At 39.4% G+C, this 16,267-nt stretch overlaps 1 protein-coding gene across 1 annotated transcript in view; it reads right to left on the minus strand.

Annotated features, from left to right (window-relative positions):
* Rxfp1 (relaxin family peptide receptor 1) overlaps positions 1 to 14,592 on the minus strand; it is a 116,663-nt gene extending 102,071 nt beyond the window's left edge. Inside the window, exon 1 of the mRNA XM_031376032.1 lies at positions 14,455 to 14,592. Coding sequence (XP_031231892.1) covers positions 14,455 to 14,503 — 49 coding nt within the window. The 5' untranslated portion in view covers positions 14,504 to 14,592. The remainder of the gene's footprint in view (positions 1 to 14,454) is intronic.
* Between the last annotated feature and the right edge of the window lie 1,675 nt (positions 14,593 to 16,267).

Here is a 16,267-nt window from a genome sequence, read left to right on the forward strand (position 1 = left end):
CTAGAAGATCCTGGGCAGATGTCATACAGACCCTATAAGAACACAAATGCCAGCCCAGGCTACTATATGTAACAAAATTCTCAATTATCATAGATGGAGAAAACAAGATATTCCATGACAAAACAAAATCTACACAATATCTTTCCACAAATCCAGCCCTACAAAGGATAATAGATGGAAAACATCAACATAAAGAGCAAAACTACACCCTAGAAGAAGCAAGAAGGTAATCTTTCAACAAATCCACACAAACTTAATTCCACCTCTTACAGCAAAAACAACAGGAAGTGACAATTACTTTTTCTTAATATCTTAATATGAAAATTAATATTACCAACATATCCTAATCAATTGAAATCCAATAATATGAGGAATTAGAAATTTGTTGATTGTCATCCAGTGGTCTCTCTAATTGGAGAAACAGGTCCAACATTGTACAATTTATATACATTTTCAGCTTGTTTGTTCATGACAGTGTCTGGCTGTGTACAACATAAGGGTCTTGAAATCTTGCTTCTCCTATCTCAGCCTCTCTATTAGTGGTATTGTTTATTTCATGTCTTTACACTATACTATGGTTTTCAGAACAGCTTATATATTTCAAAACTATTTATATACCCAAAAGAAACATAGATGATTTCTTAAATGAGTGTAACCTGTTCTTTGTGGGCTGAGAATAAAGTCACTCACTCAAGTCAAATAGCTTTGACCATAGCAGGAAGTCTGTATCCAAAAATTGAGCCTACAATTCATTTCTTGGTGCAGCAGAACCTCTCAACTCTCAGCTTAGCTACGATGGAGGTAAAATCCTTTGCTGATGTGAGGGTCATTGAAGTACAGCCTTATTACAATGAAATCCAATGTCTAAAAATTGTTCTTATTTTAGGCTTGTACCACAATAAGAGCCAAGATTTTAAACTCTACTAAATACAAAACAAAAAAAAAAGACTTTATATACTTATGTTCATTTAAGAAAATACCAGTAGTGATGTATTATTTTGAAGTGTATAGTTAATATGTTTGGAGTTGTTTAAAATGTATATTGAGAAAAATGTATTTTCACAATTGCTGTAGATGAGCATCTACATAAGACTGTTAAATTGATTGTTTTATATCAAACAACTTTTATATTACTCATTTTTATTGTTGTAATATTTTATAAATTTTAAGGAATATGACAAAAAAGATATTGTAGGTATTGAAGGGGGGGTCTCTGGGAGGAGTTGGGGTACAAAAGGGAAACAAGAATGTGATTTAATTCTATTTACTTAAAATATGTTTTTAAATGTTAACAAATTCAGATAAATTGAAGTCATGTAACTTTTCTCATCATAATGCAATAAAAGTTTAAAAAAAAAAAAAGAGAAAGATAGCACGCCTCTTCCCCGCCCTTCACCAGTTAAGACTGAATTCCTAGAAACACCCCTGATGTCTGAGATTGGTGTGGTTAGCCAGAGAGCCCTCGTTTCCTCAGAATATATTGCCTCTCCTTGGCCTCTCAAAAACTCTAGGGTCCATAGATTCTGTCTATGGAACAACTAGACTAAGGAAACATTTGTATTTTTGTTTCTGTTGTTGTTGTTTATTTGTTTGTTTTGGAAGGAGCTGAAGGAAGAATAAAGGTAAAATAAGGACAAGAAAGAGATAAAAATGAAATGTTTCAAATTCTGTGGAGCTCTTGAGTAAAGCCAGTCATGGCTCCACCACAGCTGTGGTTGTCACAAAGTGGTGGCTAAAAATCCCAGAGGGACTGGACTTTAGACTTTAGAACATATATTGTAGTAATCAAGGGAACAGAACGAAGCTTTCCTAGATTAGCTCAGTTCCTATACACTGGAGTAGTACTTGTGGTGGTTATGAGATATACCCTGCCCCCAACCATTCAAGTCTCATAACCCCTAGTCATTGGCTGTTTAGGGAGGATTCGAAGGTGTGAAGAAAATGTGTTACTGTGGGTGTGTGTGTGGTGGTTTGAAAGAGAACCCTCAGAGGGTCATATATTTGAATAGTTTCTCCCTAGTTGGTGGAACTGTTTGGGAAGAATTAGGGGCTACGGACTTGATGAAGGACGTGTGCCACTAGGTATGCACCTCTAGGTTTCAAAAGCCCACATCCTCCCCAGGCATCTTGTGTGCACTCTCTCTATCTCTCTTTCTTTCCACCTCTTCTCTTTTCTCCATCTCTCTGCCTCAAGCTTGTGTTTGAGGATTAGGCCCTCAGCTAGTGCTCGAGCACCATGCCTGCTCATTCTGGGCCATCTTCCTGGTCCTGATGTTCCTGGGATCATCTTCTGAAACTGCAAGCCCCAATAAACCCTTCATTTCATAAGTTGCCTTGGTCACAGTGTCTCATAGCAATAGAAAGGTAACGAAGACACTGGGCTTTGAGGTTTCAAAGGACTCCAGCCATTTCCAGTTAGCTCTCTCTGCTTCTTGTTGTATTGAGATGAGAGCTCTCAACTGCTGCCCCATCTGCCAGCCACCTGCTGTGTTTGCTCCACCATCATGGACTCTAATCCTCTGGAATGCCATGGTATTTTAACACAGAAAAAGAAAAGTAGCTATGACAGTATGTACTGTTTATAAGAAATGGTAAAATGGTATATACCCCATTTAAGAAATTTCTTTAGCCTGCCTGTGTGATATTTATTTAGTTCACTAATTTTGAGACTCCAGAATATATTTAATTTCCTGGTTGTGTCGTTTTGAGATCATGCACACAATTTGCAAATGTTTATTTCATTTATATCAGCAAGCAATTTACCCACTAGAGGAGCATGACTTGGTTCAGCTGAAGGCGAGTCCCTGACCTTCATAAATATATCGAAGCAGCTCAGACATTTTCTAATGCATCAATATTTTGAACCAGTAACATTAGAAGCTATAGTCAATGTCATATAATGTATACTGTATTCACAAAAAGCCTGTTTTCAGATACATTTTGGCTACATTATTAATTTCTTGTGAGAACGATACGATGCCTTTTCTTATTTTAAAGATTTTCTTCAAACTAATTAGCATGACTCAGTTATGCAGCTTTTATGGAAATTAAAAACTGTGCAGAGTGAGAGCATTCCTGGCACATTTTGAATGGTGCAACTCTAGCTTTCAGGCCAACTACATCCGGCTCTTACAGGAAGAAAATACATTAAAAACATAAAGAGGCCCTAGGAAAACACGAGACCAGCAACTGAGTAGGTCGATCTACTTTTCCATGCCTCTTTCAAGGAGTCTGTTAGGGCTTCCCATTCTAGCCCATTTTCTCTCACTCACAAGAACTACTTCCTAAGGCAAACATTTCCTGATACCATTCTGTGAAAAACTTCTGTTCCAATTATTTATCTACTTCAGTTCGAATTCTGGAGTGTGGTGGTCAAAGGCTTTCATGAGCTGGTTGCTACAATCCTCTCCCACTTTCTTCCAGCATGAGTTTCAGCCTTTCATAAGCCACTGAAGTACTTGTCATCTCCTACATCTGTCATGCCCCTCCCTGTCCTGGAAACTTTTTTGAGTATGCTATACCACTGCTATTTGTGTAGCTCCTTCCTCCTTCTGGGGGAGTATTACCTGGCAGATCTGAACTGATTGCAGCTTGCCGGATCGGCTTCCTCATCTGTATATGGGAACAGAAACAAGGGCCGAACAAAAGACAGATCATGCATGTAACTGGACAACATGGTTTTGGGGTTGGCATGGTGAACAGAAAGAAACCCCGGACTTGGGAATTAGATGATCCTGAGTTCAACTCTTGAGTATTTTGTGAGCCTGTGACCTAGGCAAGTTCACATATCTCTCTAAAACTGGGTCTTGCATTAGGAGAGACAAGGCTATACTACCTTCCATGGTTTAACTAAATATTACTTGTGTTGTCCTTTAACTAGAACTTCAATAATGTATCTGACTGTGCTACTACTTTAGTAAGGTCAATAGTTCACGCCAACAACCAAAGTGCAGTGACTTTGACCTAGCACGTTCGTGTATTTAAGTACACAGAATAAAGAATATTAAAACTCATATTAAAAACTTGCTGTGATTTCCCCAGTGCAAATGTTAAAGTAGAATACATTCCTCAGTGACTAATCAGACAGCTCGGCTTCCAAGCAAAGGAGATTACCATATCAGATCATTCTTTGCTCCTTTCAATTATGGATTACACATCATATTGCTTTAGGAACTTCGATGGAAAATTTGTATAATAAAGTTAGTAAATAACCTTGGCCATTAGGATTTTTCTATATTTAGAGTAACATTTCTACATTTGGTTATTTTATTTTTATAATACTGTGAAAAGTATTGTTTAAAAAAAAGGAAAAAGCATATAAAATGCACATGTTGTTTTCTTTACGATTTCAATATGAAACATCCTTCCCCCGGGTTTGTGTTTCAGAGGCTTGGTCCTCAGGTGTTGGTACTATTTGAGGAGGCTGTGGAAGTGTTGGGAGGCAGGGCTGGAGGAAGTATGTCACAGGAGAACTTTGAAGTTAATACTCAGTATTCAGTCTTTTAAATATCTGCTTGTTGTCTGAAAGGATGCGATGAAGCAGCTCTGATACACAGTCCCGGTCCTACGGTGTTCTATCCAAGCACAGGGGACCAAGCACCTATGGGATGAACCGCTTGAACATGTGAGCCCATGAAATAATGCCTCCTCCCAAGGTCTTCCAGATATTTTAATCCAGACAATTAAGAAAGTAAAACTGATGCAGAAACTGGGGAACGGGTATTGAAAATAACATTTACATGCAAAGTAGGTAGCTGTGAACAATGGTAAAGCAAAGGGAACCAGTTTGGACAACTATGGTGATCTGAATGAAAATTGTCTCTATAAGATTATATATTTGAATGCTTGGTCCCCAGTTAGTGGAAATGTTTGGGAAGAAGTAGGAGGTATGGCCTTGTTGGAGGAGCTATATCACTGGGGATAAGGTTTGAGGTTTCAAAGGCCCATGCCATTTCTAGTTAGCTTTCTCTCTCTGTCTGTGTCTCTCTCTCCCTCTATTTGTCTTTCTCTCTCTCTCTGCCATGTACTTGTGGAACAAGATGTAAACTCTTAGCTGCTACTCCAACACCAGCCATGCCTGCCTGCCTGCTGCCATACTCCCTGTCATAATGGATAGAGACTTTAATCCTCTGGATCCTGTAAGCCACATTAACACCTTGGTCACAATATCTCTTCACAGCAACAGAAAGGTCATTAAGACAGACAGGAGAATGGGGAGAAATGACATCTAAAATGTTGTAGGACTTTGAGTCAAGATATTTGAGTTTGATTTGCGTAGGTCAAACACAGTTTTCGCTTTTCAGAAAAGATGCTTCTTTGCTAAAGTGAGTAAACGTGACCATTGTGTAAGTTTTGCAGACTTGGATTTTCTTATATAATCTTATGGAGTGAGAGTTAACATGTACACTCACTGGTGTCCACTGGTCACTGCTGGGACATAGCTAAAATGCTGGTGCTATAAGTTCATACCCAGATTTTCATTATAATTGTATTTCAAAGTACTCTGGGTTTGTGGTTACAGCTCTTACTGTCAAATGCTCTCTGATTTCATGATATACCCTGCTGTGGTTTTTTTTTTGTAGTTCAGAACAGGGCTGTGTGCTTACTATAAAGTGAACCATTCTTTAGCCCATCCTAGAGGTGGTGACAACCATTCTGGGGAAGTTCATGGAGTAACAGTTGTACTAATATCATCTCCAACATGTGTGTATTCCTTGGTTTAATGCCTACTCTGGCCCTAAGTCTTGGACCACCACGAGGCCTTCTTTTATACCATGGAGTGTTCTCTGTGCCTACAATTGCTCAAAATATCATTTGTCTTTACCCAGTTCTGCATTCTTAATTTTCCTTTCTCTCATTGTTCACTATCTTGCTAAATTTCAGTTTCCTTCATTAATATCATACTTATTAATCCTTATCTCTTCAGGCATTTTTTTTGTGTGTGGCTACATTATAGCTAAACCTAGGGGATGTAATAAGGATGGCATCTGGCATTGCTGTTTCTCTCTTCATGCTTTAGTAAGTCAAGTTTGTGTCTATTTGAATTTCTCTATTGTTGAGTATGAAGTCTATAAGGGAAAAATAAGATTGCCTAATTCTTTTTGTGTGCGTGCATCTCTCCCTCCTTTCTAAATAGTGAGCGTAATTTTGGACCTGTTATATATGTTAGCACAGAAACTCCATAGCTGATGCCCAAGAGCTACTCAGAAGTAGCATACGCATCTTGCCACATTAAAGTGGATTTGGTGGCCAAATGTTACTGCATTGCTTCTGGCCAAGGCTGGGGTGAATTCAGTCCAGAATATCATTGAAACCAAAAATAAAATCAACCTCTTTTTCACATACTTAAATTGGGCCATCAGCTTACAAGATCAGGGGTAAGAACTACAGTCAGAAGAGCAGAAATAAAAAACATGAGTTTACTGAGCCACTGGCAACTTCTTTGGACTTTAACACAAAGAGGAAAGCTAGGAGAGATTTGGAGAAGCCAACAGAAAGCATGCCTGATAATATCATCTTCCTAAGCTTGAAATGTGTGAGAAAGTAGAAATACTTATAAACCACACGGCCATTTGCAATTTCTAACAAATTAGCCACAACTGGGAAAGTAAAATTGCCCAACCAATCTTCCGGACCATTCAAAATGCACCCAAGCATTTCCAGCCCATTTTGGGAAAATATATTAAAGTATTCACAGGCAAGGAGTCATAACAAATAAAATAACAGCGATGAATGAGAAGAGAAGGTGACAGAAAGGCAGAGGGCCAGGACTTGTGAGGGAATGTGGGGACAGAGATTTGTGCTCAGGCCTTGAAGCTGATGCCTGATGCACCGAGAATTTGATCAGCTACTTTCATTAACATATTGGAAATATGTGGTCTGGATAGAAACTCTCAGACAATCATTATATGACAGCTTATTTGATCTCTCTAAGTAGATCAAGATATGTACATTTTATTAAGATCTGTAAGCTCATATTCATCTTTATCCCATAACATTTTAATTTCAAACCTATGAAGTCAGGCTTATCTATTTAAATAGGTGAAGCTACAGAAACCTGAAGGATAATAGCTTCCTTATATGTTCGGAAAAACGATGAAACCCATTTATTCAACAACTGAAAACATTAGCCCCAGTGCTTATGAATTCAGATAATGTGTGTGTTTGTGTGTGTGTATGTGTGAGTGTGCATGCATATTTGTCTGTGAGAGTGACTGTCTCTCTCTCTCTCTCTCTCTCTCTCTCTCTCTCTCTCTGTGTGTGTGTGTGTGTGTGTGTGTGTAGCTGTAGGTATGTGTCACACAACTCTTCTGTAAAATTTGGATTTATGAGGTGAACAGGCTTTCGGATCAACTGAGGAGAACATATCATTGTGGATACTTTATTAGGTGTCATGAGACTAAGAAAAACAGTGGCAAGTTAAGATAGAAAGGAAAAGCCAACACTACAGGAACAAGAGGACATGTCTAATCCTCTCAACACCCATAGTCTGGGCTGCCTGGAGGTGGGAAAGGAAATGTCCAAGCACACTTGTCAGCCAGCAGCTGTCAAGGTCCGTATTGGGGAGAAGCCAGGAGGAGCAGAACACACAGAAGAAACAAACTGGAGGAGGCTAGAAAGTAGCCTGGGATAACAGCTAGGTTTTCAAGTGCCCATTTCATCCCAAAGCTTGTATCTCAACTGCAATGACAGTCTTACCCTGTATAATGACCAAGAAGTCAGATGGGGATAGTGACTATCACTGTAGGATTAACAATGTAGCAAGCCATGACTTGTTAAAGCCTAAGGCGGCTTTTGTACCACAATGAAGACTCACCGCATGCTCCTCAAGCACCTTTTACTCCATATAAAAGAGAAAACACATTACTTACCTCTGCAAACAGGGCTGGAAAGGGAACGAGAAGACCAGAGTGGGTTTAGGGTGATGCTGTGTGTCAGCAGTATTTCTGCTGTCCTAACTGTATGGTACCAGAACAAGTGGGAAGGCAGGAGGCATTCATTCTGAAGAGAGGAAGGATCTGGGAGAGCTAGGATACACAGGAGTTCAGTGCCTACAAAACTACTGAAATTAGAAAAAATAGTGACTTAGGGAATTGGAGAACAGAGGACGCCATTTCCATCAAAGGGCCTGACTGTAAATATGGTACTGGGGAGGTTGGACCAGAGCCTTTCTCATTGGCTGTGAGAAAGATTGGAAGTGTTTCTTTACCAGGCAGGTGCAAGACAAGTGACTAGATTAGGGTAGTTTATTGGCTAAGCCATAACATTTGAGGCTAGGATTTTGGAGGATAATAAATTTAATAACTTCAGTCTATATTATTTCTATTTTTAGGCAATATTCCTCCCCTTTGTTATTTCCTGTCCTTTATGGGCCATGCATGCAACTGGAGAACCATGTTTAGAAAGGAGCCAAGATAATGAAGAGAAAGAGCCTTAACCTCTTCCTGTGTTAGAGATGAGTGTTACCCTCTGAAAGCACTATGTTTCTCAACTCAAAAAAGCTTTACTTTTATAAAACTTAAATGTTAAAAAAATAAAAAAGAATTCCTTATGAAATTGCCTAAGGCAATTTGAGATTTAAGCTCCAGACAATAAAAAAAGGAAACTTCACATTATTTCTCCTTAACTGAATCAAATGAGAGTCCAGGGAAAAGATGATTAGGAGACCTCCATGTAACAAGATGCTATAATCAGCAAAATTGTTCATAGTTATACAGACTCTCAGCTCAAGTGCCCACACGCTCTCTAACAAAACCATCTAATTACTTAAAATGCTGACTACCTTTTAAAAACAGCAAATCTCACCACTGAAGAACGTGCCAGAGCCTCTGCTGTCCCTTTCTGTAGTTAATCCTGAAGGTGACATTTGGCTTTCACTGGGCACCCTAACTGAAGGTGGACTTGCAACTGAGTTTGGGAAGAGGAGGGGGCAGAGTTCTACACTGTGGCATGAATACTGTTGTTCCTGAGACAGGATTTGGGGAGTCCTGGGGAACCATGTGGAGAGACAGGCAGGAAGGGACACGTACCACAGCCAGAGACAGGCAGGAAGGGACACGTACCACAGCCAGAGGTCGGGTGCTGCATGGCCCAAAACAGCCAGAGAGAGAGAGTTCTGTGAGCCCTCTTAGAACTCTCAGGAGGTTTTTGATTATTTCCAAAAGATACATTTATTATTATAGAAATGTGAAGAAATGAGGGACTTCAGTTAATTCAGGTAAATATTGAACCAGTTATGAAATGAAATCCATTTAACAACAGACCCAGTACTATAGAACATAACAATTTAACAAGAAAATATCATTTTTTAACATGGATAGAAGAGAATGCTTCATATTGTCCACTTTTTTTTTTACTTGATTTGTGTGTCTGTGTGTGTGTGTGTGTATGTATGACTTTGGAGATAATAACTTACTGTTGCCTATAAGAAAAGAAGAAAAGGAATACCTGATGTCAAGAGTGGGTTCTAGGACTGGAGAGATGGCTCAGTGGTTAAGAGCACTGACTGCTCTTCCAAAGGTCCTGAGTTCAAATCCCAGCAACCACACGGTGGCTCACAACCACCAGTAATGAGATCTGATGACCTCTTCTGGAGTGTCTGAAGACAGCTACAGTGTACTCACATATAATAAATAAATAAATCTTAAAAAAATAATAAAAAAAAGCCAGGTGGTGGTGGCGCACACCTTTAATCCCAGCACTTGGGAGGCAGAGGCAGGTGGATTTCTGAGTTCGAGGCCAGCCTGGTCTACAGAATAAGTTCCAGGACAGCCAGGGCTACACAGAGAAACCTGTTTCAAAAAACCAAAAGAGAAGAAGAAGAAGAAGAAGAAGAAGAAGAAGAAGAAGAAGAAGAAGAAGAAGAAGAAGAAGAAGAAGAAGAAGAAGAAGAAGAAGCATGCCTGGCCTCTTCTAAGGTTATCTGAGTTCAAAAGAGTGAATTCTGGGTGTTCTGACCAGAGAGGGTGCCTGGAGCTATAAAACTGAAGAGAAAGAGGTGGCTTTGGATCTCTCCACATCAGGTAAGAGGTGGAGCTCCCAGGGCTGTGGAGCCAGCGAGGGAGGATATAGCCAAGGAGAAGGGAGGAGGAAAGAAGGGGGAGGGAAGAGGGAGGAAGGAGGAGGGAGCTGACACAGGACTTAAGCTGATGTTAATTGGCATTCTCTATATGGTTGGAAACAAAAGTGTTTTCTATACATACAAGTTGTTAACATATGTATCCTAATCCATTTGTTGCTGGTATGCATTAATTGGTATATAGAGCCTCACACCAGTCTGGAAGAAGAGATGCCTGGACACTGAGGGTGAACTGGCCTGACCTCATCATACGTGGTAGAAAACCTGGATTTCTGGCTTTGAAACCCTGGGCAGCTCATGTTCTGAAGTGGGCATTACCTAATTTGGGTGAAACTTGTGATCAAGTGAGCCAGATCAGGGTGTCTGAAAAGTACCTTTACATTCTAAGATACTGTTATTTTGGAAGCATTAGAACCAAGTCACGCTTGGCTGGAAGAGTGTTGTTAAGGAGACAGACTTGGATTCAAGTCTCTTTTGCAACACTTTTTAGAAAATAGAGCCAAGGATGTACTGGAGAGAATCCCTCATTTTCTGTTTTCTACTTTAAGGTAGGAACATCTCATAAGTTATGGGGGGACATGAGATGTTTGTGGACATTTAACATGGTTCCTTGTTCATGGAAAGCTCATAGCAAATGGAAAATATAAAAATTATTACCACAAAGCTAAAAATTAAGTTGTTTACATCCTAATAACCTTTTTTTTTTGTTTGTTTAAAAAAAAAGAAAAAAGAAAAAGACCAAAGTTAACTGAACTACCCACCTCAGGCACTTCAGTTGAACAAGTTTGTTTATGTGTGAAATTATGCTTGAGTGCCTACTTACTTCACAAACATATTTTGTTACCTTTTTAAAGATGGTAATATATTTACACAGATTTATTGATTTTCTATCTAGTTGAAACTTAAAAATGTGAGTCCAGCTTCAGAGGAGGAATAACACAAAAATGGAGCCAGCAACGTTCACTGAACTGACTTAGAACATTATCCATCCTGGAGCCTGTGTGCATTGGTAGATTTATTCTCTCACATTTGGACATGGGTAAGTATGTCTATGCGCATCTGTTTTAATGTCTTTATCAAGTTTATGTGGCTTCTGTGTGATGTCTGTCTTAAGATTGTAGACTGACAAGAACTTTGGAAAATACCACTTAGAGAGATGGTAAAAAATGGTACATGGAGGGATGGCCCTAGGGCAAACACCAGGCAGTCTGCCGAGTCTCCACGGGGTTCTGAAGCTGAGCCCTCAGCATCTGCTTCAATCCTTTAGAAATTCTGAAGTGGATCAGGCTTGTTTCTGAGGCCCTCTACCTTCCTTCTTTGTTTTCCTTCTACCTAAAGTATTACATAAAATAGTTACTTTGCTTGAGATATTATTTAATAAGTAAAAAAAAATCTCTGAAAAGAATTTATGATATAACACATTCTGAGGATGTTTTTTTAAAACGTGTAATTCTGAAATAACCGTAGACTGACAAGAACTTTGGAAAATACCGCAGTAGGGTCCTCCATGCCCTTTGCTCAGCTTCTTCTGATGGCATAACCTTACATAACTAAATTAGTATCCAACTACAGATTAACTTTGGTGTCTTATGACTCATGGATATGGGTAGAGCACCGAAGGGTAAAATGCCAGGACTTCTGAGCCCAGATCAGCTTCAGTGTATCACTGAATGTCAATTCTGGGTCAAGACAATGCTCTGGCCACTCTGTCCCTTCAGAGCAAGGCTGAAGCTGCAGTTACAGTTTACCCTATTGCTTGTTAAAGTATCTGGCATTCACTTGTGGTTTTGGTTAACACATGGCCAATTGCTCGACATCTATAGGGAGCTTTGCTGTTTTCAAGGCCCAATTATTTGTGCCATCTTTGCTGAGCATGATCATCATCCAGGGGAAAAAGCATGAATCCAAATCACTCAAATCTTGACATTTATTAGTGTGAGGCTTGTGACAAGGCACAAAATGTCCTTGGGTCTTGCTGAATTGCTTCTACATGATCGCCATTGTGAAAATTTAATTTTTTTCCCCTGGCAAATCCCGAATACAATGGCCCTGTGAAGTAGACAGGATAGAATATTTGATTGCCATTTTGACAAATGAAGGCTCAAAGAATGCAAATAAATTGCTGAGAATCATGGAACTAGGACATAACTCCACAGCTGTACATGGTAGGATGGTGTCTTCCTTGATATCACATTACATTTCCAAAGTACCAGAGGTCAGACTGAACACAGAACAACCCAACCCAACACTGCACAATACCACACCACACCACACCACACCACAATATAGCACAGCATAACACAATACAACAGCCAAACAAGGCACACAAGGCAAACCCAACAAATAGAGCAAACGATCCACAGCTCAGGGCAGCAATGGAGGGTGAGGAGCCTAGCCTGATGTGTGGCTGCTGATGTCCTTCGCTGATATCCTTCTCTGTGAGTGATGGGCTACAATAAAGGTGGGCTGAGCTTATTATGGTTTATTGTTTTGGGGTCTCTGCAAAAGCTCCCCAAGTTGTCCAGGTAGTACAGTCGTCTGGAATCCCACTGCTCAGCTCTGTGTTACCATGCTGCTCTCACCTCAGTGGAAAGCATGGAATATTGAGAATTTGGAACGTGCAACTACGCAACTATTTATGCTGTTTTCTTCATTGCTGTGGTTGTTTGTTTTTTATTTTGTTTTGCTTTTTTTTTTTTTAAACCTAAAGAGAACTTAAATGTAAAAGGATGGAGGGCTTTGGTATTATCATCATCCTTATCACTTTCAAAGTTTTGGTCATGAAAATAATTTATTGCAGGGCAGTAGTAATACATGCCTATAATTCCAGCATTCAGGAGACAGAGGCAGGTAAAACTCTGTGAGTTCAAGGCCAGTCTTACCTATAGAGTGAGTTCTAGGACAACCAAGGCTACACAAAGGAGCCCTTTCTTAAAAAAAAATTAAGAAATTATTTTAGCATAGAGAATTCTTATAGCCTGGAACATTTTTGGTATCACATCAGTCAAAATTCCTTCTTACCCTGCTCTGAACACTTTTAATACATCTTAAGTTCTTCCTATTAGATCACTTATTGTAGAATAATTCCTTTGGGTCTCTCAATCTATGTACTTCCTTGAGATTGAATAGAAAATGTTAAAATTGATCACTAACTTCAAAGAGCTTTCACTACAAATATCAAAAGCTCAGGTATAGCTTGTGTGTGTGTGTGTGTATGTGTACCCCTGATACCTTAAGTACTAGTTATAATTAGAAAGATCCAGTCTTTTATTGTGATTCATAGTTTGAGTTTTTCTTACTTTAGATAAAAGTATGAGTGTCACAGTTAAGATTGAGATATAGAAAATTAGGAGCAGAATAATCCAGGGATTCCTAGTCATTTCTCTAGCTTTGAAATTGTCTCAATTTTTAGGTATTTAGTTGCACTGTGGTCAGAGGAAAAAAGGAGAAAAAAATCATCAAAGTATAGTATATGCTATCAGAATTAAGAGATTTAAGATGGACTGTGACCCTAAGAAATTCAGTAAAATATCTTAGTATAAACACCGTGTTGTAGAATTTGAGAGACAGAAGAATATAAACATGCTTGTGTTTTAAATTTGATGATGCTTACAACCCACCACCTCCCACAATCCTAATGTATTGAAGAGACTCAGAAACTTTCGTTCTGACCTGGGCTTGGATTATTTCATTGTTCTAACAAGCATAGATGTTCTTTTAACTCAGAGAGATGATTTAATGAGGTATAAAGCATAACAACACTTTCCCTTAAATTTTAAATAAGATTAAGAAAAACCCATGGCTTAATATACAAAGGAAATTTGCCATTACAGTAAAAGTAAAATGACTTTTTATTTTCTCAAGTCCCTATGTTTAACATTTCTTTATGCTTTCCCTTGCTTTTCTTTCAAGGAACAGTGCAAAAACCTGGCAAAAGAGTTACATGGCTACATCTCTGTCTGGATGTTCATCCCAGGCAGCACATCTCAGGATGGCAATGTGCTACAACCACATAGAAATGAACAAATATTAAGACCTCTCTGGGGTAGAGCAACGGGCATAGTCCCCGCACAGAACTTATAGACTCCCTTTAAGTATTAAAATCCTGCTTATCAGTGATAAAAGTTGAAAAGTTGGCTGTAATAAAGCATAGGCTTATCAACTATGTTAGTTTTGCTTAACTTTTGACTATGACAAAGATATTCCAGTACAAATATCAGAAATATCCTAAGAAGAATGATTCTAAAGTGAGCTTGCAATTTTTATCAGAGCATGCATTTTAGCTTAAAAACATGAATGTAAGGAATGAACATTTGTACTTGAGACTATTTCACAAAGCACTAAGGCACATAAAATTAGACACTGAGCATACTCACAATATTTTCCAATTATGAAGATGCAGAAGAAGAATGGACCGGATGTCATTTCCTTCTTTCTAAGCAACTGATTAATGAAAGATAAAACGTGCTCTTGGATGAGATGAGTCGCGCACAGCTCACAGTGGTTGTGCTATTTCTGTCTGCAGTCTTACAGCTATAAGGCAGCTCTCTCTCTCCCTCCCTCCCTCTCTCTCTCTCTCTCTCTCTCTCTCTCTCTCTGTCTCTCTCTCTTTCTCTCTCTCTTTCCCTCTCCCTCCCTCTGTGTGTGTGTGTGTGTGCTTGCGAGTGTGTCCCTCCCTCACTCCCTCCCTTCCTTTATCCCTCTGCCCCTCCCTCTTTCTTCTCTTGAGTCCCTTTTCTGAAAGTCTTACTATCTTTCTATACACACACACACACACACACACACACACACACACACACACACATCACTTGGGGAGGGGAGAGAGATGAGTGGTGGCAAGGAAAGTTTCCAAGAGCACATAGGCTCTGTTTGTGGTAAATATTTTGTTTCTATGCTCTGCAAAAGTCTCCACATACATATATGGACATTGACTATGCTGTTAGAAAGAACTCGAACTGAGGTAAATTCCAAGCAAGATAACTATTTTCTCCACTCCATGAATGCTTTTGTGGCACAACTATAAAGGAGGAATTAAGGTATGACTGCAGTGGCTTTTTAAATCTGTTCGGAAATTTGAGCGCTAGATATGGCTCAAGCAAAACCCTAAAATCCACATATGTGAAAATCTTCTTTGTACTCCTGGGTTTTGCTTTAGCAGAGACCTTGAAATGCTGTGGCTGAATGCTAAAGTCTTCCTGGGTTCAACTCTTAGGGATTCGACACTATAGGGCTGGAAGCTGTTATCTAAACCTGGTGTTCAGGAATAAGATTCCTGTTCAGCAAGATGGCTCTGGGCACAGGGCACTCTGGATGTATGGCACAGGCCCTAGTGCACAGCAGGTAACTACCAAATGGTAGCCATTCATGTGAAAAGCTTTAATCTGGCCTGCATGGGAAGAAGAAAAGTATATAAATACAAAGCACCTTTCTATGAGCAGCATTTTGTCTTAGCCAGAGCATTCAATTCTTAGATTTAACTTAGTAGTGTATTTCTAGAATTATGGTTATCATAATCACATAAGGCTTTGAAAGAGGATGGAGAAAGGAGGAGGTAGAGGCAATGTCAGCTAAGGTGAAGTGTAATGAAGCTACTTGGGATCCCATGATCTTGAACCCCAATACAAAATATAATAAGAGTGGATTTTGGAACACATTTTATATATAAGAATTGAGGGGGGTGGTATATACCGCCAGCCAAAGGATTAAGCAGGGATGAGGGCAGTGGGTAAGGGGATGGAGGGATAAGGGCTCTGTTAACCAAATTAAGAGTATATGCAGAATCTTTAAGAAACCCATTATACTAGTTTGAAAACTAGTTAAAAAGTATAGCCAAAATCCAGGCAGCAGTGGCACATGCCATTAAGCCCAACACTCAGCAGGAAAAGGCAGGTGGATCTCTGAATTTGAGGCCAGCCTGGTCTACAGAAGAGAGTTCCAGGATATATCTATCCTGGAGTTTAAACAGAGGAAACACACATGCATAAAAATGCTTTCCCCAGAGGACATGAGTTTTACATGAAAACCTGTGTTACCCGAGGCACAGGTTCCCTCCCTGTATAGGTTATTGGTCAGGAAGACCCAGAGGCACTCAAAGAAGTATGGGTTATTGCCATTGCTCTCGCAACTAGATGCTAAGACATTTTTTGCTTGAAGACGCTCACACTTTGATTGTAAGACAGAGAGAGACAG

Source organism: Mastomys coucha, unplaced genomic scaffold, assembly GCF_008632895.1.
Source record: "Mastomys coucha isolate ucsf_1 unplaced genomic scaffold, UCSF_Mcou_1 pScaffold16, whole genome shotgun sequence".
NCBI lineage: Eukaryota > Metazoa > Chordata > Mammalia > Rodentia > Muridae > Mastomys > Mastomys coucha.